This window comes from Drosophila nasuta, chromosome 2R (genome assembly GCF_023558535.2).
Source record: "Drosophila nasuta strain 15112-1781.00 chromosome 2R, ASM2355853v1, whole genome shotgun sequence".
Lineage (NCBI taxonomy): Eukaryota > Metazoa > Arthropoda > Insecta > Diptera > Drosophilidae > Drosophila > Drosophila nasuta.
In genome coordinates this window covers 15,356,520-15,380,820 of record NC_083456.1, presented here as the reverse complement: position 1 = coordinate 15,380,820, position 24,301 = coordinate 15,356,520, and the positions used below count along the sequence as shown (strand labels likewise).

General features: G+C 36.8%; 1 protein-coding gene across 10 annotated transcripts in view; it reads right to left on the bottom strand.

Moving 5' to 3' along the window:
• The window catches only part of LOC132784121 (sex determination protein fruitless), a 111,372-nt gene that overhangs the window by 5,160 nt on the left and 81,911 nt on the right, over positions 1-24,301 (bottom strand). For 7 of the 10 annotated variants that reach the window (XM_060789525.1, XM_060789532.1, XM_060789526.1 and 4 more), the window contains 6 exons: positions 16,868-17,015; positions 16,564-16,764; positions 15,653-16,495; positions 14,021-14,260; positions 12,237-12,372; positions 5,974-8,666 (listed from right to left, as the gene is read on the bottom strand). In XM_060789525.1, coding sequence (XP_060645508.1) covers positions 7,561-8,666; positions 12,237-12,372; positions 14,021-14,260; positions 15,653-16,495; positions 16,564-16,764; positions 16,868-17,015 — 2,674 coding nt within the window. In that variant the 3' untranslated portion in view covers positions 5,974-7,560. Of the gene's footprint in view, positions 1-665; positions 3,972-5,973; positions 8,667-12,236; positions 12,373-12,503; positions 13,335-14,020; positions 14,261-15,652; positions 16,496-16,563; positions 16,765-16,867; positions 17,016-24,301 lie in introns of those variants that run through there. The other 3 variants (XM_060789533.1, XM_060789535.1, XM_060789534.1) reach the window with 3 other exon arrangements.

The following is a 24,301-nucleotide window of genomic DNA, read 5'->3' as shown; positions in this document are numbered from 1 at the left end:
GCGTTTGTATTCTAAAGTCTTGTTGGGGTTAAGCAAAATAATAAATATGCATTTTGGAGGGCTCAAAGGTAAGGGGCCGAGGGTCGGGTATTAAATGTTTTTCTTTTCTTCTGATTTATATGTGCGAATGAGAAAGGTATGCTGTGTGTGTGTTTGTGTGTGTGTGTGTGTGTTGATTTTATCGAGTTAAGTTATGACATTTAAGTATTTGAAATAGACACAGAAATGTAGCGAAAAGTTATTGTTATCATTAACTAACTGCACAATACGAGTACTATTGGTATCGGTATATATTATATATAGTATATATACATATATACTGTATATTTATATATGTGTTGTGGAAAATTAACTATATATCAGATACATTCAACATATGTCCACATTCATAGTTCATAGTGATATGCTAACATTCGTTTAAATGTTTTTCTATAGTTCTACAGTATCATTATTTAATCGTAATTGATCAAATGGTTCGCTATTGAAATACCATACCATACACCCTACAACTTCACTATCAATTTCACTCCCCATTTTACATTTGCATTCTCATTTCCTTATTCTCCCTCATTACATTCACTTAAACAAAAACTAGTCATATTGCACATACATAAGTTCAAAAGCTGTCTACTGTATTCAGGGTCTCTATGAGGAGGGTTCTAATGTTTTTGGTTTTTTTTGTTTTTGTTTTTGGGGAAGTTGCATTTGCATTTAAAGTATATTTGGATTTAGCACCATTTTGCATACCACAAATTAGATATCGTCGATATTCTTTTGTTTTTGTTTTGTTTTGTTTTTAATAATTAACATAATTTCATTTTGTAATGTGTGTAGTTTAGTTTAACTATAGTTATCACATCATATATAGATAAATTTCATGTTGTTCAACAAAGCAGAGTTAAAATATAAAACATTAAACAAATATTAAGTCGGGGCAGTATCTGATGTTGCATTAATTACTAAACATTTCATGTTACAAAAATTAAAAATTAAAACAAATAAATAGTATTAATATGTAGTATTATTAACTCTTGAACTCTTTTTTTCTATTCTTTTTTTCACTTGTTTTTTTTATTTGTTTTTGTGTTTGTGTGTGTGTTTTTTTCTATTTGTTTTTAGGCAATTCATGTGCGCACCAGATTGGATTCAACTCGAAAAACAAAGTGGCAACAAATAAAATAAATGTACAACAACAAAATAAGATTTACAGAACTACTACTTAGAGAATTTGTAAAAAATATATATAATATAATATATGTATATAATATAAGTAAAAGTATTAGAATAGTATATACAGTGGCTTATAAAAAATGCTGCAAAATTATCAATTAATCATAATGTTAATAGAACTAAATTATTGATGTATGTATTTGTATTTGTATTTGTATGCGTGTAGACTGGATAACAAATTAAACACGCCCTCTAGCCCTATTCCGACACTCACATGCATTTACAGATTTGAGTTTAGAAACGTATTGGGACAGGGGGGGGATGGGAAGTGAGGGGTTTGTGGGTCTCTGTTCCTTACTATAATACAGGGTAGGGAGATTAGAGAAATTCATAATTCACATTCACACTCACACTCAGTTACACGCATGTCTAGTATGTTATAAATAAATTAACATTTTATATTGGTTGTTGTTCTTGCATGTGTTTAAATGTATCTGTTATTTGTATATATGTATAATTTATTTAGTAATTAATAATAGGGCATCGTATGCATGTCTTCTTCCAAGTTTAACATTAAAACGCACAAATTTTGTACATAATAAATATTCTCAAATTTATGTTAATTTCTATATGTGTGTGTGCAACTGGTCTAAAGATACATTAAATATATTTAAATTGATATTGTTTATTATGATATTTTACAATTCGGTATTATCAATCAATACAGTTGACATTTAAGTTTTACGAGTAGAAGAGTTAAAACATTAGCTGCACTGAAAATCTCGCTTTTCAAAATGTCTTACAAGTTTTGTGCCTTAGATTTCTTTTGTAAAATTATAGAAAGTTATTGTGTGTGAGTGTGTGTATGTGATGTGAGTATGTGTGTGTGTGCATATTAGTGTTAAATGCAACAACGAAACAGGTGCAAACAGTGCAGCCAATTCGATTGGCACAATACTTGCCCCACAGTTGGCACCAAACAGCAAATGGATTTAAATATCTAACAATTAGAGTTAAAATTGTTGCCATATTGGGATTAATATATGTTATATATGTAATCTTTCTTTCGAAATGTTCTATATAGTATATTTTGTTGCCTTCAATCTCCATAAGTCCTCTGGTGGCTGCCTTGGAAACCCTGTTGTTTGCCTACTACAAGTTCATTATCATAATTATCATTTTTATTTCATTTTTTTTTTGTTTTTGTTGTTTTCTGTATTTTGCTTTGTTACGGTTAAGTTGGCTTATAATTTATGTATCTATGAAATTGCAACATATGAATCCAGTTGAAACCATGAATCGTACTCAGGTCAGCTTTTGATTCCATTCACATTCTTTTCTTTTCTTTTCCATTTTTTTTGTGATTTTTTTTTTGTTTGTTTTTTTCCCTATATAATTGACAAATAAATTTGGCTTACCATAATATTTTGCAATGCATGGTCAACATTAAAGATTTCATTCAGTTAGTTCATTATATTTATATATGCTTAGTCTGAGTATCAATCGGTTGCCTTCTTGCTTTACTTGTTGTTGTTCTTGATGTTGCTGCTCTTGCTGTTGTTGTTGTTATTATTGTTGTTGATTTGTTGCCACTGTTCACGGTGGCAGCTGCCTGTTGAAGCTTCTGGGGTTGTTAGCATAACTGTTATAATTATTATTATTATGATTATGATTATGATTATGATTATTAGCGTTAGCATTACTATTAGTAGCTGTAGTAGTTGAAATTGTAGTTGTAGTAGCTTCCATTTGATTGGCATTTGTTGAATTGTTATTGCTGTTGCTATTGCTGTTGCTATTGCACATGGTTTCGTGGGCAACACGATCGCTGTTGCCACAGGTTGTTGTCAGCTGCTTCAGCTGCGCCATATAGTGATTGAAACTCTGCCTCATGCAGCTCTCCATATCACGTGGTTCTTCCTCAATCTCATTGTCGCTCTCATCAATGACAATTGTTTGGGTTTGAGGTTGCTGTTGTTGCTGCTGTTGATGTTGTTGCTGTTGTTGTTGATGTTGCTGCTGCAGCTGTTGCAGCCTCATGTTGCCGTTGTTTAGTGTTGCTTGCTGTTTGGCCTCATAATTTTGTTGATAATAGTTACGCGCATAGAAATTAAAGGGCGGCATTTTGTGTTGTTGCTGTCGCTGCTGTTGCTGCTGGTGATGTTGTTGTTGCTGGAGTTGTTGGTAGTTGCTGGCAAAGTGCGGCGCTTGTTTAATGGACTCGTCTAGGCTCCATGCACTGTAATTCCAGGACATGTACTGGTTGTATCATTCACTTGTTGCATTATGTTGCTGCTGCTGATGATGCTGTGGCTGCAACTGTTGATGCAGCATATGCTGTTGCGCCAGTGCGTGGGCATGTTGCTGCAACTGCTGCTGTTGTTGTTGTTGCTGCTGCTGCTGTTGTTGTGACTGTTGCTGCTGCTGTTGCTGATGTTGCTGTTGCTGCGCGGCTGTAAACGCGGCAGCTGCTGCCGCTGCCATTGCCGCTTGCGATGCGGCCGCTAGCTGTGTCGCCGTGGGCGTGGCAGCGCCCACTGTTGTCGCTGAGGCGGACATTAGGTTGTCGAACTTGCGCGTGTCCGGGTTGTACATGGGGTGCTTGAACTTGCAGTGAGTGCGCAGGTTGTCGCTGCGTGTGTACGTGGCGCGGCAGAGGGGGCACTCGAAGCGGCCGGGGAAGTGGACGTGGTAGTGGTTGCGTATGTGCGTCACGACCTTGCCGCACAGCTTGCAGCGATGCAGGTTGCAGCCACCGGAGAGACGCTCAAAGGTGAGCCGCATGTGCCAGGCCTTCGAGCCTGCATTTGTTTTTTGTATTTTTTGTATTTCATTTTTTCATTTTTTTTTGTTTTTTTATATTTAATATGTATTTGCATTTTCAATTCGTTTTCATTTTCATTTTCATTTCGATTTCGATTTTGTTTCGGGTTTTTTTGATTTTATATTTTTGGTTTGGTTTGTTCGTTCAAACGCGTAAAGAAAAAAGAAGAGAAAAACAATGTTGTTGTTGGTGATTCACAGAAACAGAAAAATCATTTTTATAATTATTCTTAAGCTGTATAATTGGAATGCATTTTTGTTTTTTTTTAGCATTTTTCTAGATTGTAATTGTAATTGTTTGCCCTTCTTTAGCATTGCCAATGGGAAAAGTGGAAATTACGATAAATTTTTGTTGACTAAACGTGTATTTAAATTCCATATGACGTCTTGACTGGGTTTTAGTATATAGTATGTATATATAAGTAAGTATTGTATGTACTGGAAACTTAATTGTGTTTGCTTGGGGGAACCATGAGAGGTGTTTGTTTTTTGAGGGGGTAGAACTTGATTAGAGTTAAATAAGTAAGAAGAGAATTGTTTGTCATCAAAGAAATTCACGCAAAAATTTTGTTACACCCAAAAGAAAACAATTAGACAAGTATTTTGAATAAAATTTGGAATATGTGTGTGTTGACAATACTAGAAGGGAGGGAATTAAATCAAATTAAATGTACTAAAAGTAATTAAATTGCGCCAAAACGCATCACGCATTGGCAAAATGATATTTGCTTAACAAATATTTTAATAATATATATGTAGTATTGTTATTATTTACAATCAATATCAATATCAATATTTATATAAGTCGAGAGAGAGTCGGATTAACTATACTCAATGATGGCAATTCAGGTGCTGATATACTTTGAAGAACCCAAACCAAATTATGTACGAATATGTAGACGATTATATTATATAATATATGCAATGAGCGAATATATTTTTATATTCTATTTTCTTTTTAGTTCGCTTTTTAATATGCCGATTTGTTGAGAGAAGAACTAAATATTTATAAGTTTGTTGAATGGTTTAATAAATGATGAGTGTTGGTGTTGGTTGGTTGTTTTTTTTTATGATTGACTGTTATTGTAATTATAATTTGTTCTATTTGGTTTTGTTTTTTGTTTTATGCCGAAACCGTATTAGTTTCAAGTTGTACGGGGGCTGATTTGTTTATTTTTTTTTTGTTTGATTTTTGTTTTTAGAGGGGGGGAATGCTAAATGTATGAATATACAAAGGGGTTTCAAAGGGGGCCAGAATTCACGGGTTATACTTTTGATATAAACACGGAAATTATGTGGGTTGTTTATTTTTGTTTTTTAAATTACTACTGATAAGAAATTATATTAAGTTTATACATATTAATAGGGTAAGAGAAAACAATGAGTAGGACAGAGAGAGATAGATAGAGAGTGAGAGTGAGAGCAGAGCCAAACATTGGGCCAATTATTTGGTATGATTAGCACATCGATATCGAACATATTTTCAACACCCCTCCTGCCTGCTGCATACAAATAATGAACAAAATCAAATAACAAGATCCTTCCAATAAACAGAACAGAGCGAGAAAGACAGTGACAGAGAGTAAAAAAGACGGAGAGATAGAAAGTGAATGAATAAAGAGAGCAAGTGTTTTTTTTTCAATAATAACAAAAAAAACAACTCATAAGTAAAAAAGTATAAACATTTTTCAATCGTTTTTGGCCAATTCCTGTTTTTTCCAGTAATTTTTATAAAAATTTGAAATTTTTTTCTTTTTGTATAGCTTTTTATAAGATAAAGAAAACACATAAATAAATCGAATACGTAACTTAGACATTTATGCATTAATAAGATATGTAAATAGTGTATATTATATATTATATTTATAACTAGTGGAACATATGTATGTAGCTAAATCATACTGATTACTTGTGATAACTTGAGTTTAATTGCTTAAGAAGAGCTTAGAAAATGAAACTTACCGTAAGTAGAAAGTGCGCTTGTTGCTTTTTTTTTTGATTATTATTGATTAATTTAATTGAATTTTCTTTTATTGGGTTAAGTTGGTTGATCTTGGTGTTAGTTCAGTACCTAGGGGCAATAGTTGTGATGTATATTTTTTTGTTGTTGGTTTCTTTTAATGAAAAGAACTGGAATTTGATTTGAAAGAGATTTATTAAGTAAAGTTTAAGATGTTAAGTAATGTTGTTGTTTCATATATATTTTATATATATATATCTATATACTTTTTTTTTAAGTTTTTCTTAATTCTTTTGCTTTATCTTTTATGTAGAGTTAGAGTTGCATAAATTGATTTGATTTTTGTTTTTAACTACGACTAGCTGTAAATATAATGCATTTGAATTTGCATTTAAACTGTGTATAATTTTTATTGCTGAATATTTTTGTTTATTTTTGTTCCACTTTCTTAGCAAACCACTTGACAAATATTTACGAAATCAATTATGTATTGAAATTAGTATGCAACTTATAGACTTCGGTGGGTGTTTGCCAAAGATACGAGTACAATCATGAATAGAACGAATGAGTTCAATGCACTCCTTACATATGTATCATAAAGTGCTCAAGGGCCCATTCAAATTTCTGCACTTTGTGAATGCAATTGAAATCAGACGTTTTATATTGAATTTTTAATTGTTGTTGCTGATTTAAAAATGACACAAACACTCTGGATAAAGTATTTTCGAATAATATTGATCTTAGGTATTATAAAAGAATATATTGCTTTTCATTATCGCTTTCTTTTCAGCTACTCATTAGTCTCGTTTGTTGCCTCTGCATCTATTATAATTTGTTTGATTTTTCTCTGGACGTTAATATTTGTTTATTTAAGTGTATTGTATATAAAAGAATCGTTAATATGGCACACAAATTTAATTATTAGTTAAAAACTCACTACAGCACATGTTAAATGTTCAAAAATCATTTAAAAAAAGAACAAAAAAAAAAAGAAAAAACTGATGATAAAACAACTGGAAACGCAAAGTTGTGGAATTCTAATGTAATACTTTTCAAAGTTTGCTCTTAAGTACTGGTCTCGGTATGCGGTATTTTTTTTTGGCTAATATTCAAGTACCATAACTGTTTAAATTGTTGTGTAAAAAGCATCTAAAGGTTATATAAGTAACAATAATAAAAGTCTTTTAAATCAACTACAAGAGTACAATAAAATACATATTTTGATTTAGCTAAAATCTGCTCGAATACCTTTAAATATTAATTATTACGTATTTATAGTTTGTATTTGAATTGTGATTAGATTTGAAATTGAAAACCTTTTGTTTTTGATTCGATTCAATTTGATTTGTTTAACTTTCTTCTGTTGTTTGTTTATCCTGTCATTAAGTAATATTTAAAATTTCTTTTCGTTTTTTTTTTGTTTTTCTTATTTTTTTTTTGCGGTGAGCACTGAAGAAACTCTTGGAAACTCTTAGGGAGCTAAGTACGTATACGTAATTTTAACAACTCGGGTTGTCCTTTTGTTGTTGTTGTTGTTGTTATCAGAGAGGGTATCGATAGGACTAGAAATGATCGACTAGTCGGTTATGGCTAACTATCTAAAGTGATCACATATGTACATAATGGCTGAAGAAGCGATCCTTGATGTCCGCATGCTTGATCTTGCAATGGGCCTTCATATTGTCGCGCCGTGTGAACTTCTGTCCGCACACGGGACACTCATGACTCTGCGGTCTATGGATGTTGGCATGGTGCCAGCGATTCGACACGATCTTGTTGCAACTGACACACCGATACAGGGTAGGTAATGTGCCCGAGAGTTGCACAAACAGCGTTGAATAGTCGATATTGTGATCCCGTCGATTGGCTGCTGCTGCAGCCGCCGCAGCAGCTGCTGCCGAGGTGCTGCTGCCCGAGGCGGCGCTTGACGAGCTCGGCTGTGGCGAGAGGGGTGCAACGGCGGACTGATAGTGCGGCGAGGGGTGGGTGTGGGGTGACGCATGGTGGCCATGAGCATGAGCATAGCTATGCGCTAGCTCCAACTGTTGCTGCTGCTGCTGTTGTTGTTGCTGCTGTTGGTGTTGCTGCTGCTGTTGCTGTTGCTCGTTGGGTGAGTGCTGCATGGCATAGCTGAGATGTGGCTGCTGCTCGCGATAGTTGTTGCTGCTGCCGCTCGCTGTCGGCGTGGGCGTGTGTGTGGGCGAGTAGGCGGCTTCCGCTTCGGTGGCTGCCACAATTGCGCTGCTGTGGCGTCCAAGGTTCAATGCCGTCTGCGGCGCCGTTGCCACTTGATGTGGATGATGCTGATGATGCAGGCTTGAATGTGGATGCAGATGATGATGTTGGTGATGTTGATGATGCTGCTGACGATTGCAGCGTATGGCACGCATATTGCGCTCCTTGCACTTGTATTCGCAATTGTAGTTGCTGTTGTCCATGAACATCTCCGATTGCGGCAACTCGTCATCGTGCGGCGCATAGATGATGGCGCGCCTGTACTTTGGTGTTGCATGATAGGCAAGCGCAGCAGCTGCCACAGCTTCGGCCTCAGCCTCGTCCTCTTCGTCCATATCGTGATCATCCACATCTTTGACCACAGCCAGTGTCACATCGAGCCTGCCACAATCCCTATCTGCGACTTCAGCTTCGGTCTCGCCATCGACATCGTTGTCTGCCTCGTGCTTGCGGGCACTGTTAAAATATTTAACGCGACCTGCAAACATTTGCGTTTTCGTATTATGCGTTATCACTGTGGGGGAATGGCGATAGTTTTTTTTTTTTGCCTACAGGTGAATCTATTTTTTGGGATTGCCGAGTGCGTGGAATGCAATGCCAGGCCGTGGATATTGCGCTCTCGTTTACATTCCATGCGCACAGTGGGCTCTGGCCAATTTGTTTTTGGTTTTTGGTAATGAACTTAAAGGTGTGCGGAATTTCAGCATGTTTGTTTTTTTTGGCAGTCGGAAGAAGGTTGGTGAAACAAAACTCGCATATTGTATATTGTGTAGGCAGGTATTATTATAAATATTGTATAGTTGGTATGCAAAACGAATGGAACAACAGACAGCTACAAGAATTATTGTATTTCATAGTTTTTGGATTCATATAAAACATTTGGATAATTTTCGTATTTCATTTCATTTAGTATGTGTTCGTGTTCATATTATAGATATTTCTTTTTGGTTTATCAGGTTGAACATAAGGCAAAAATGTATATATATATCATATTAAAAATCAAATGCATTGACAGTGGAAACTAGGAATAAAGCTGGCTGGCTAGCTTGGATTTTGTACGGGTGTTCTAAAGGCTTTTTGTTGTTCGAAATCATATTTCTTTATGGACAACAACAAAAAAAAAAATAAGTAAGAAAGAAACGATCAAATTATAATTAATGAAAACGTGTGTTTGTAGCATCTTAATGTAATTGGCACATTTTGTGTGATAGTCTATAAGTAAATTAATAATTAACACAAATTAAAGTTTGGCCTTAAAGCTAAGGTATCATTTTGGTATTGGTTTCGGTTGGTTTTGTTTTTGTTTTGCAGGTTTTGTAAAGGACATTAGAGGCTCTAGAAAAACAATTCAGCTATATATTATGTATGTAGTATATTGCATAATGGCATATAAGGAATAAAAAACAACAGTGTAAACAAATCAAAATGTTAACTCATACTTATGTTTGTGTCATTTGTGAACATTTACATTTTATAATACAATTTCGTGTGTTTTATACTCTTTTTAATTTTTATTATATTATTTTTTTTCTTTTCATAATTTTCAGATACTTCAATTGGGTTTTCATTTCAGTACTTCAATGTTGCAACAAATTTTCAGCAATATTCGATAAATACTCTTTCTTTCTGTTACACAGTTTTATGCATATTTTTTTTTTGTAAACCTTTTTTTTTTTGTTTGAGTGCAAATTCCAGTTCTTTTCGTGACCTAAGGATAGCTTGCAAATAGTTTTTGGTACGAAGTTTTTTTTGTATTAGGGTTCGATTTCGTTTTCGACTTTCATGTGATTTTTGCGCAATGTCGTGCCAATGTGCACGGCAAATATTCCTTGGCATTGCCATTGGCGACGTGCATGGCGATTTTTTGCTTAGAATTCGTAAGACCGTAAGACTATAATCTCACACACACACATACACACAACACATACATGAAAACGCATACACACACACACACACGCACACACGCATACACTGAGTCAAAGAGCGACACATACAGATACACATATATATATGTATAAAGAGGCGAAAATATATTCGAAAAACATTTAGTAGATTGACAAACCAATTAAAAAACAGACAATCATTTACATCTCGTTAAACAGTGTGGCAAATATAAATTGAGCTCACATTAAATTATATATGCAGCAAGAGGTTAGTGTAAATATTCAACAGAAAAATTATATAGAAACTGAATGAATTTTGAAGCTGTGGCGTTTTGTTTATGGTTTTCTTTATTGTTTTATGTTCATACCGAAAATATATATTATTGTATTTTTTTTTTTTTTGACTGAAAGTTATTGAATTTGGTTTTGGTTTTTACGTATTCGATTTTCTTAGACAATAAGTTGCAACATTAAAGACGAAAATAGAGTTGAAAAATTTGAGGGTTTTCTTTAAGTAGTTTAGCAGAGAGTTATGAGAATAAGTAAATGGAAAAGTCTTTCTCGAAAAAAAACATATTTTTCAAAAGAAACAACGCTCTTTAACGGCTTCAAAAACAGAGAAAAAATAAAAGTCAAAGCTATGTCAAGTGTTGAAAAGTATGAGAAAGGTTTTTTTTTAGTTTGATATAATTTTAAGAATTTCTATAATGCGTGTGCGTGTGCTTGTATGTGTGTGTTCGTATGATTGATTTATTTATCATGTTATAATTGTGAGCCAATTTTCTTTTTTTGAACTGAATAAAAATTTTGTGGGTGTCAGCGGAGGCATTTCCTATATATGTTTAACTATGTGTTATAAGAAAAAATAATAATTGTAATAATAATAATTATGATCGAAATGATAGAAACTGAACTTAAGATGAGAGAAATAATATTCAAATAGAGACATAAAGTTAAATAATAATACGATAATAATTATGATAAAAATTAAGAATAGTGAGGGCGTGTGTGTATGCGTCATAAACATGCAACATGCGGCAACATACATACTAAACCGTAACTATAATTTTACTATTACGATTACGATTACGATTACAAATACGAATACGATAAGTGAGCTAATAATGTAGTTGTAGTTGCCTAAAGCTATTTATATATAGTAGAGATAACCATATACGAGAGTAATACAAAAAATAATAATGATGGCAATATACGACAAACAACAAAAATAATTAAATACTAAAAATGAACGGATATATATGCATACATATATTATGATCTGTTTAAAATAGATATATATGCATATATATTGTATATAGTAACTAATTGGTAGGAGAGGTGTTGATCTGTTGCGCTAGCAAGTGGCATTTATCTCATACGAGAACTATTGTTTATTTATCGTTTGCTTAAGAGTTATCATTCAAAACGCCATTAAAAAAAGATACATACGGAAAATAAATAGATAAATACATATAATTACAAAAGCATAAAAAGTAAATAGGTAAAAAATAGGTGGGTAAATAAAACTTGATATATGTTTTTTGGTATTGATAGGTACACGCAGTCTATTTATATATACTTGTCTTTCAACGCATGAGGGGGGGAAGGTGTACGGAAAAAGGTTAAAAAGTTTCCCTTACGAGTAAATGGAATTGGGTTCGGTTTTTCTTTTTTAATTTTAGAGGGAATATGGATACGATCAGATGCATGCAGGATATAATTTTTTTGGGACTTTCGCGAATCACTTTTATGCATTGGACTCGAGTCGAGCTCTTGAGCAATAGATAAAAGTATTCGTGCACTCTAATTGGGTATTACAATGTTTTGTCTACGGGAAAAGTTTTGCTGGGGATAGTTATGAACGGGTTATACGGAAAATTAAGCTAACAAAAAAACTCGCTACGTTTTTATATTACATTTTGGGTTTTTGTTTCTACAAGAAAATTTCGTTTGTTCTTCGTTCCGCTCGAACAACGGAAAAAGTAACAAAGTTTTGTTTTTTTTTGTACAGAAATCAAATGCTAATTTAAATATATATAGTTTTGTTTATCATTTTTGGTTTTGAGTGCATTAGCTTCAAAGCACAGAGAGAGAGAGATTAAAAAAAAAACAACAAAAAAAGACTAACGAAGAACATATTGAATGGGATAGATGAAGGTACTCACCGTCAATGTTGTCCGTCTGATCGAGTGGCAACTGTTTGGCGTCGTTGTGCTCCTCCCGCGCATCGGCGGCCTGCAGCGCATGCTGTGTCAGGAGCGTTGTCATGTCCTCGGCGTGCATTTTCATTGTGGCGGCGCTCTGAGTCGATGATGATGAGAAGAGAGAGCAGAGAACGAGATGAAGATGGAAAGACATAGAGGGAAAGAGGGAAAGAAAGAGAGAAAGAAAGAGTTGGGGAAAGAGTGAAGAAGAGATGTTGACAATTGTAATTTCAGTTTTCACACTTAAGGGCAGAGTTTTATTTCTCAATTTGCAAAATGCTTCAAGCTGCTTAAAGTAATTACAAAAGCTACTAACGCTAAGTCTAATACTAATCCTGAGCAAGTGCATCATGTGTGTGTATATATAAAAGTGTTGTGTGTGTGTGCATTCGCGGGTATTTAGCTGGTTGGATAACACCTTCAAGTGCTGTCATCGCCCACATTTATGGTGATTATATCGGGCGGCGTCGGACGCTTCACTGTGTTGGCAGTGGCAACTTGGTTGCCGCTGTTGTTGCTGCTGCTTGTGGTTGCCATGCTGGCCAGATTGCTCTGCTCCTGCAGTTCACGTTCGTAGCAGAGACGATGCGATTTGCACTTGTTGTGATGGTTCACAATCTCCAGCCGAAAGTTCGAGTTGCCCTCGACGAAAGAGGTGCGTATATCGGCGAGTTCTGTGCTCCATTTGCGGCAATGCTTGCAAAACATTGTGTTGGCCAACTCGTCGTATTTCAGCCAATCGAATTGATACAGCCAATTGGCCCGAAAACGTCCGCTCTTCCGCGATCCACTGCTGCCACTTCCACTAGCAACTGGCGGTGGTCCCAGCATTTGATTTGCCTCAAAATTGCGCTGTTGCTGCTGCTGCTGTTGTTGTTGGTGTTGCTGCTGCTGTTGCAGCAGACGTTGGACTGTGGTGTCGATCGATTCCTGCTGGTATTGCATTTGCAGACTCTTCAGTTGCGCCTCCACCGCTTGTTGCAATAAAAGCTGATGCATTGAGGCGCCGCCAGTGTTCGATTTGCTGCCTGAAAACGCGTCAGTGTCTTTCGGTTTGGGCTACGCGGCCATCAATTGACGGCAACACAACACAAAATGGAGGCAAAACAAACGGAAGAAGAAAACAAAAGTTGGGATAGATGATGAACTTAAGAAAACAAAAAAATTTGGCAAAACAATCTACTGGTAGAAGGAAGGATTTTTCGCTGTTTTAGTCAAATTGTTGAGATTTTTTCTTTTACTTGGCCGATATTCCAATCCGAGAAATCTATGAACCAAACCAAACCAAAAACAACCAATCCTTCGTTCTGCATTCCGTTTGCTTTACGCGCATTTTTTTCTTTTCTTAAATTTTACAAATCATTTTTCGTTAGCAGCTTTTTTCATAATTATTTTTGTTTTTCATTTTTTTTTTGTAGTAATTACTTTTTCTCTTGAAGCATTTTGCAAATTGGCTTAAAGTACATAATATGCATTGGTGTTGTCATAAAAAAAAAGAACAATCGAAGCTGCAGATTTTGTACATAACAAAACCAAAAAAAAAAACAGTACTAAAACCAAAAAGAAATTACGAGTATGGATGTAATTGGAACCATCGCACCGGTCCAAAAGAAAAAACCTTAACAATTAACTTAACAAACTAAATGCAATAACTAGTTTTATTTAACAATTGTTTTTCGATTTCTTCTACTGAGGGATTCTATAAGATTGCAAGAAGTGGGTGGCAGGAAATTGTCTAGACTTACCGGCAAGTAATCGGGAGGCAGGGCGACATGATGCTCGCGATGCTGCTGTTGCTGCAGCTGTGCATCCATTAGCTCCTGCTTAATACTGGCCGCGCCCACATTGCCACCGCCCACGCCCAGATGTCCGACTGTCATGGACAGGGGGGAATCGCGTCTACAGCCGCCCGCATCCTCCGACTCTGATGTGCTGCCCCCAGTCTTCGGCACAGGACTCGACTTGAAATTGCTGTGTGCACTGGCCTGCAAAAGGAAATCAAATAAAAAAAACCAAAATAAATAAACAATGATTAACATAAAATTTCTTAAACACTTATCTGATAGCCTTATCAATGCTCAAGCGTTATAAAAACGAGAAACGAGAGCGGCGCGTGCCAGCTACAGCGATAACCGTACACACACACACATGCTTACATATAGTATGTATGATCTATGATCGTGAAGAGTTGATAGACTCCGTACCTTGGGGGTAGACTTCTCTGCGTTTATATTTTTTTTCGGTTTTTCTTTTTTTGGCATGTCATGTGAGCGCTCAACTAAAGTCCTATCGTAAGTGCCAAACATAAATGCTGATGTAGCTGCTGTCAACAATTTTATTATTTTTTTTTTGGTTACTGATAAACAAACGAAACTGCCAGCATGACAAACTCTTTTGAATGCGCCCTACAGTATCGTGCACAAACTTGCAAATACTCTGCAGCTGTAGCTTTATCTTTATGGTGTTTGTAAATCGTGTTTTATCATTGTTATTATAAGCTAATGTTACCTAAACATATTTACAGATCATTGTTTTAGTTAAATGTAAATATTTATTTTATCCAAGTTTTGTAAATAGATGAAAATTCAAATTTGTTCATTATACTAATAAAACAGTATCTTTTTTAATCAATGTCATTATTTTAATTATTCATAAAATATCTCAAATTTGTATTCAGAATTTCTGATGTTTCTACCACAACCACAAAACTGATATCTTCTCATGTGAGGACCATAGAAGAACTACAACTAGAATACTTTGATAGTATTAATAATTTTAAAACTTTTTTGGCCTGCTTCAAAATTGATCGAACACTTAAAATTACGTATACGACTATTAAATATTCGGCAATTACGTACATATACGAAAATTACGTATACGATTAAAAGGTATGCGCATGCTGTGTATATACTTGTATACGACTATTCAGAAGACTATAACGTAAAAGTCTATTAAGTATACGCATATTACGTATACGATTTGCTTATTTTAATTTTAAATATTACAACGAATGTACAAATTACGTATACGAATACAATACAGACGAATGTGACGTTTACGTATATTACGTATACGACTAGTACTCAAATGTGATTTGCAAGACTATTAAGTATACGTATATTACGTATACGACTATAATGTATTTGACGATTATTTCGTATACGATAATTATACCGATTAATTATTATTAACTTTTGAATATTACGTATACGACAAGTTTGTGTCTAACCTACAAAGTTGTTTCTATAATATTATTTCATTGCTATATTCATTTTATAATATAATAATTCATATGACCTTAAAACAGAAGGGATTAATCTTTTCCCTTTTCGACTTTTATATACTACTAGTTTGCCTTATTTGTCGGTTGTACTGACCTGAGAGTCCTGCGCGTAGTGTCTGTCCTGTATGTGGGCCGCATTCGCATGATGGCTCGAGGACAACGAATTATCACAGTTGGATGATGAGTTCTTACGTCTGCGCTTACTACTACACAGCTGATCTACCGGCGTCGTCGAGAGCTCCCTGTCACGATCTCTGTCTCTGCTATCATTGCGCTCTCGGTTGTTGTTGTTGTTGTTGCTGCTGCTATTGTTGTTGTTGTTGTTGTTGCTACTACTGCTGTTGTTGTTGCTGCTGTTGTTGTTGTTATTATTATTGTTGTTGTTGTTGTTGTTGCTGTTACTATTATTGTTATCCTTAGTACTGTAGTCCAGCTGCAGCAACTCATCCCGACTGTCAGCACGCTCGAGCGTGCCTCTATCGCTGCCCCGATCGCTGCATGCATCGCCGCGACTATTCAGTGCATCGGCACTCGCACTCCGGTTGGCAGCAGCCGCCACAGCGGCGGCCATTGCAGCTGCAGCAGCATTGGCGCTGCCCACGCTGGGAGATCTTTCGCCGGCGCTGGTTGTCAGCCCCAGCGCAGCGACAGCGGCATTCACATTGCCACCGGCGGCTGCAACAGCGGCAGCCGCTGCCGCCGCAGCTGCAGCGGCCGAGCTGCGTTCGCTGAGGCTGAGACTGCTGCTGCTGCGCTGCAGATCGTCGCGCAGATCGCGTTCGCAGCGGGAGCGCAACGAGTCGCGAGAGTCACGAGCATCGGCACCGAGGCCCCCATAGCTGGGACCACGTCCAGTTGGCGAACTGGCGGCCGAGTCGCGCATCTTATCGCAATCGGAACGATAGTTCAGATTGTTGTTGTCTGTGAGACCGCGCACCTAAAACGCAAGCAAATGCAATAATATCAATAAATTGTATTTATTAAATGAATAAATGATAAACAAACCTGCAGACTTTCGGCGGTTTTAAGAAACATGGGCAACGAGCTCTGGCCCACATTGACCTCGCCCTTGTACATGAAGTCGAGCAGGGAGCGCATCTCTGAGTATCTGACATCTTTCAAATAGATGATGGGATGTGGATGCTGATTCTGTAGGAAAATCGTCTCGAAATATGGACTGCAGGCTGACAGTATGGTTTGATGTGCCTGCAATGCAATCACAAAATGTAAGTCATTAATTATACATTTGAACATTTGCGACTCGAATTCGAATTGTAATTCTCATTCCCATTCTCATTCCCATCCTCACCTTGACTGTTTCACCCTCACAGGCGAGGGTGACATCGCAGAGCGCCTCACGCTGCAGCAGTGAGGTGAGCACGCCGGTCAAATTTGTAGGATGATTGTTCCAGCGTAAACAAAATTGCTGGTCCATAGCTCCTTGTTCAGTGTTGTACCTGCAAAAAGTTCACAAGAATAAAGAAAGGGAATTCATAAGAATGCAATTCACATGAGCATGTCAAAAATATGTTTGTCATATGGTTTAAAGTTACAAAAATGTTGCTAATTTTTGTATTAATTATTAGCACATTTGGTAGCCTGTTGTAGCTGGTAATCAAGCCAATTCTCGTGACAAGCTGAGATTATAAATTATAACACGATCCGTCGCGTTTGTGTTAATTTGGTAGTTTGCTCTTAATTCTGGTTTCCCAAACTATTTATTACCATTATTACTACTTCTATTTATTTTCGGATATTTCACACTATGTGTGTGATATAAAATGTTCTTCATTCTCTGCAGGTCAACTGGTTTTTATCAGTTATCAGTTCTTTAAGTAGCTCATAGCAAGCGGAAGCGGAAACGGAAGTATGTACTTGCCTTTTGGGCTTGTTATCGTTGTTATCGCCAAGTTCGGCAATTTTGGCAAAAATAGTGGCAACAAATGGCAATTTGTCATTGAACACAATTGTTTATTACACAACATCCTCTGAAAGTTCTGATGCCAAATTATTAATTGCATTTCCGATACGCCCCCGTTAGGCGTGTCCCAAATCTGATTCTATCTTTCGCTTCGTGGAGTGTTAATTGCCATTTGTTGCCGCCATAAACTGTTAATTACTCGAACATCCATGAAATTTTAGTTGTAAGCTGGGCATTTGGCGTGACACCAAATGTAATGGCCTGGATAAGCTAATCTTAATTTATGATGTTTCCTGTCTAGGCTCACATATTAGATTACCTATGTACTTTTATCTATTAATAGCATTACTAATGATTTAAGTGTGTGCTTATGTACAACGGTATATATAAGAATTCTTTATGTATCATGGTACATTTTTTTTTACTTTGTACTTTACAAGTTCGCGCTAATCTTAACAGCTTTTGGGCAAAGTTCTAGCTGGGGGCGTACTGCAAAACCAAGCAATTGATAAGAATTACTTTTGCTTTTCTTTACGCTTTTGTATACGTTTTATTTAAGAAAACAAAAGCAAAACGAAGAGCGTGAGAGAGCGAGAGAGAGTGCGCAAGTAAGAGAGCGAGCTTTGTGGCAAAGCTTTTCGGAAGAGCAGCGCGACGCGCGCGCAGCTTAACAAAATAAATAAACAAAACGTCAAAGAACTTTTTCGCAAAATGTGTGTGACCATGGGGAGAGCAGGAGAGAACGAGAACAAGGGAGAGAGAGAGGGGGGCGATCGCGAGAACGCGAACATTTGCAACGGTGTGCGTGTGTGATGTATGTTTAACAGTAACAATAACAATAATAACGATTACAACTACACGCTCGCGTGAGTGCGTGTGTATGAGTGTGAGTGTGGGGCCCGGCGCTGTCGTAAGCGCTTTTTTATTTGCGACGACGACGACGACGCCGACGCAAACGCAAGCGTCGACGCGCACGTCAACGATGTGATGTCTTTTTTTTTTTTCATTTTCGTTTCATTTGTTGTATATATGTATATATTCACTGTGTGTTTGTGCGGCTTCTAAAAATTTAATAGCACAAACAACTACATAATCGCACATACAACAACGCCATATACAGAGAGCTACAGCGGGCATTAAACTATCTCGCAGAGAACTTTCGCTTTCAGCCGAGTAAACTTTTGCAATAACTTTTGCTGTTAATTTGCTCCGCATTTCATTTATTTATTTTGCTATAGTTTTTGTAGTTTGCTGTTCCTTATACATTTTTCAATTTTCAGCCATCGTTCTAAATTTGCTGGGACTGACGATCACGCGGCTTTCATTTGGTATTACAATTTGATTGTCGTCTACACCCTCACATACAAAATAATATTGAATGTATTGTGTGCGAAAAACACACACATTCACACTCAGACTACACATCAAATTTTGTTTCGCAATGCAAAATTAATTGTGCATACAATTTTGAAACTTGTATGGTTGGCATAAGAGCACATGGTCTCTGTAGGAAATTAGATCTTCAAATGAATTACTGTAAAATTTTCAGAGAATTTATTCAAAACATTTTACTGAAATCAGTAAATTATCTCTGTAGGAAATTATAACTTATAAGATCTCTATTAAATATATTAACTTTTGATAAATTTCGTAAAAATCATAGATTGTTTAAACTATAATTTTAAAGTAATTTTTTTCTAAATATCATAGAAAATTAATGAAATTATAATTTTCGATAAATAACTTCCAAGTTCTTAAAAACGTACCTTTAAAGATATCCAACAAATGTTACTGATTTTGTTAAATGATCTCTATAAGAAATCAAATCTCTAGTTTTCTCTCATGACTACTACATAAAGTGATCAAATAATAACTTTAAAAATTTTCTTACATTTTTAAAAAAATCTTTGCCTATAGAAAATTATAATGTTAGATGAATTTCATTTGTGATAATCATGGGAGAGTCCTATGATGACCTTCAAATTGTACCTAAAATTTTGTAAAATTATACAAGTCAACACTTTTAATTTTGTACTTATTTATTTAGATAAGAGCTTATCAGTTGAAACGTATTTTGATAAGTAAATTTGTAATTGTTTCCGACTTTTTCGTTTTTGATTATCTTCAGAATTACACTGCATTATTATATTCATCATTTTTTTGTGGTTAGAAACTCAAGTCATTATGAATTCGCAGACGATGAGTGAATCAATAAAAATTACAAAGTTTACACCTTGTCAAAATATTGTTGTAATTACAACTGGAACTGCATGAATCAGAACTCAGAAGAACGCTAGACAAATAAGTGTAATAATATCTAATCAAAATAATAATTCGATAAGCAATGTTCAACATGTGCTAGATCAGTCAGAAGTTTGCTTGGAAATCGAATGACAACTTGTGATTCGAGTAAATATTAATGTAAATTTTTATTGTACACTTAAGCTCGCAGTAATAGAGACTCTTAGGCTTAAGAGAAGAAAAATAAGAGAAATACTTGTCAACAAATTAAAATGTTAATAATAAAAAAGAGAATAAGAATTGCAGCGCCGGCGCCAGTAGCGATAATAAATCGCGAAACGGTTTTTTTAAAATGTTTCGGTTTCGTTTTCATTGACGAAGCACATCATCAATGCAATTCGCAATTGCAATTCGCAATTTACTGTTTGCAGTTTGCATTTTCACTTGCACTTTCAATGCAAATTTGCTGTGCTCGCGAGATTAATTTATTTAATTAATGGGTGCAATGGCAGTAGATACTTTTGCTTTCAGCTTTGCTTACGTAAAATTGTTTAAAAAAAAATTGTGTGCGCTCATTTGGTCGCTTATCAGAAACCAACAAAAACACATAATAGAACCGCAAAATAGAGAGAGAACTAAACACACCAAAAGAGAGAGAGAGAGAGAGAGCAAGTTAATAAGTTGAGCGTGGAGCTGTGAGCGATCAGTAAATTGCGCAATATGTTAAATATGTCCGCATTGTCCGCGCTGAATGTTTGCTAGCCAAACAATGCTGTGTGTTTGCCTGTAATTGCTGTTACTCATTAAGTAAAGCATTCTGATAAAGCTAACAACAGTAAGTGTATGTGAATATCTGCTGTATACATTAATTGATAAATGAGCATAATAGCATGATTAAAATATTACAATTCCCAGATACAAATAAAGACGAACAACGAAACGTATTGTCACGTGCCCAACCCATCATCATCATAATCATCATCGTCGTATAGAGCCAAACAGTACTAACTTAGATAATCAACGCTAACAACTCGTCACACACTCGCACACTCACATGCTCGGCTCATTTGCCAACACAACACGCGTCCTACGCGTCGTATCAGCAATGGCCTTCAACTTTTAGTTAGCTGCGCCTTATCGTGCGGTACAGCGACGCCGGCAGCGACGTCGACAGCGCTCTATGTGTGTGTGTGTGCTGTAAAAGCCAAATAGTTTTTCAATTTACACGTTCTAAATTGGTAAGCAGGAGGAGGCGAGAGAGAGTCTACCGAGAGTATCTGAGAGATACACGAGCACTTGAAAATTTTGCTACGCTGCGAGTGCTCGCCGGACTGTGCGCGATAATAATTATAAATACAAAGTAGTTTGTTGATATTTGTATTGTTGTTGGTGTTGTTGTTGTTGCTGTTGCTCATTTTCAATTTGACTTTGTTTATCTTTGGCGTTAGAACTTTACATGTTGGCGTAGGTTTTTTGCGTTTGTCTTTAGCTGCCGTGTTGTGCTGTATTGCTGTGTTGTTGTGTTGCTCTCTTGTCGCTTTACTTGTTATTAATGTTTTTCGTCTACGTTGTAAATTTACCGTTCGAGTTCAACGGCCTAACACACGCTGAAAACCGCGCGTGAGCGTTACAAACTGTTCGCCCACATGGCCAACACGCAAATCAATCAGCCAGCCACACACACACACGAACAGACACATCGAGATACTCAACAAATAGATCATAAATTGATGTAGCGCAAGTGTGTGTATTTGGAATATTGAATGTTTGCCCTTCAAGATCGAAAGCGGCGAACAAATCAACGCGAAAGATGCGCAAACTGAGATAGCAAAAAATGTATTTTATATTTATTAATGTTTTGCAGCATAGAAAAATATACACACAAACACACACAGACAGAGACAGAGAGCGATAGATACGATAGATAAATTGACAGATACATGGTGCAGAAGGTAAACGAGATCAAGATTAGCGTCGTGTTTTGAGGTTCACCTTGGCTCAATGGTCAAATGTGCAAAATGAATCAGCAGCAGCAGCAGCCGAAAGCCGAAAGCCAAAAGCGAATTCATTTGAATAAGCCGAGTAGCAATAGGTTTGGCCCCAGCTACAACAGGCAGCGCAGCAGTGAATTGTAAATGATGAAGGTCAACAGTTACAGATACAGCACACATAGATACAGATACTTGGCAAAACTAAAAAATAAGCTACAACAATATGATTGATCGAAGCAGCCAGAAAAGGTTATTTGGCTTTTGTCTTTAGGCCAGGGGTTTGGCCAGCCATCGCAAGGTTAAGCAAGAGGTTACACTCCACACACACACATACACACACTACTCAGATGTGGGTCAACTTAATAACAATAATAATAATACTTGGCCAAATAAATATTGTAGAGTGAATAACATCACTTGTAATTTATTTTTATCGCACTTTACACACTCATAATTTTAAAGCTGTCTCCCATTCGCTTACAAAATAATAAAGTAGCGAGAGAAAAAAGTGCAAGTGAATTGGCCAAAGATACGTCTGCCTGCTGCATATTGCATTTGTCAGATACAAATGTGTTAATTGCGCTACAGATTCACATGCGTGTTGCCAGGAATAGAATTCCGCCCACACACGCGCAACTGTTTACGAGGCAGCGATATCGAGAGGGTGAGAGGGGAGACTGAGGAGTGAAGTGCAATGAAAATGGGCTAAATTAAAACAAACGCCAAATCGTTGCGTTCGACTAGAACTGTGTCGAGTGCCGCGTGGGCGTCAAAAGAACTGTTTTGCTGCAAAAGTGCGAAATTGTGTAAAGTGAAATTAGTTGAAACTAACTAAATAGATATTCAGACACAAGTAAACATTGCCTGGATTGCATCTACAACTAAAGCTAAGCTGCTGCTGCTGCTGTTGTTGATGATGATGATGATGTCATCTCCATACACTGGACTCCCAATTGAATGAATGGCCGCCTCTCATTGGCTCCAAATATGCTCTGTGTGTGTGTCCAATGGTAAACCTCAAACCATGTGACTCACTCGGGGTCGAAGCGGAGCTGCTCTCTGTAATTATTACAGTTATGTCGCCTCGACGTTTGCGTTTGTGTTTGTGGGTGCCAAATGCCATAATCCGGCTCCATATAGAGCCGCACTCACAGCCACAGAGAGAAGGAGGAGCAAAGGGCTGGCAATGGGAACTTGTTGCCCGACTATTATTTTGCGGCTCACACGAATTGGCAAAGCCCAGCGCAACTTGTTAGCACTTGAAAAGGCAGTTGCGACCATCATTCGATAGTCGTTTGTTGATTGTGAAATTTGCCGTGGGCAGAGCACATAAAAAAATGAACACAATGATCTTTACAACATTGAAGAGAGAGAGAGAGAGAGATAGATAGAGAGGGAGGGAGTCGCACTCCCTTTTGGCTGCTTGTCATAGTTGTTTCATGTACTTGAGAGCAAAACACTTCAACTTCAGCACAACAGCACAACGATGAAGCATCTCCATCTGGTGTGAGGGCCATTCACGCAATGTTAATTGCGACCGAAAGCGTTTTGCCAGCACTGAATTAGCATTAATTAGGCCGGAGTAAGGAGCTGCCAGGGATGCGGGCCAAAACAATTGTCCAGGGCTGCTTTATGAGCTGCTAATTGCTGAGTTTAATCAAAGCGCACGTTGAGCGCTGTCTATACGCAATATATACATATATTGCGCATACGTCACGTGCAACGCGAGCTACGTTCAATTAACATGTGAATCTCATGACGAAATTGCATGCAATTAATGCAGTTACTACTTAATAATAAAATAATCTAAACCTTTTAGGGGAAATATGTCTACGCAATTATAAGAAACATTGTATAAAATTCGTTTTGGCTGTCAAAAAAAAAAGAGAAGAAAAGTGCACGACATGAAAAATGCAAGGCAGAAAGTTGTCTGGCCAATTACGTCAAGCGCCTTGTTGCTGAATGTTGTGTTAGGTCTCTTGGCAGACACATTTTGGGCAATTAAATGCGCTAATTTTCATTTATACGCGGCAGCCTGCATGTAATCACAATTTTTGCCAGCATTTACAACGCGTCCTCCTCTGTGCAACTGACACTCGCAACGTTGACAATTTGCGTATGGTTTTTAAGACATTTTTTTTTGTTTTTGCGTCTGCGTTTGGCATTTTGTGCGCGTGGGCAGCCAACTGCACACGCTGGCGTATGAGTGATTTTATTTTGGCTCGCCTGACTGACTAACTGACTGACTGACTGACTGACTGTGTGTCTGTCTGTTTGACTGCGTGTCGCTGCGCTGCGATATTTGCAATTACAATGACACTTTGTGGCCGGTCTGCGTCAACGTCAACGACAGCGTCGCGTCGGTGCGTAGAAGAGCTGACCCAAATTCGAACACACTTAGAAATTGTCTACAAACAACAACAACAAAGACAGCTTCGATAGCACTAAGTACACAACATGAAAAACAAACAGTCAGAGCAACAGCAACAGCAGCAGCAGCAGTCAAAGTGAGTGTGTGTAGGCCCACTTAAACCCTGCCGAAAGCAACCTCAAGCATTTGAAAGAACCAACAAGCGAAATGTAAGCACAA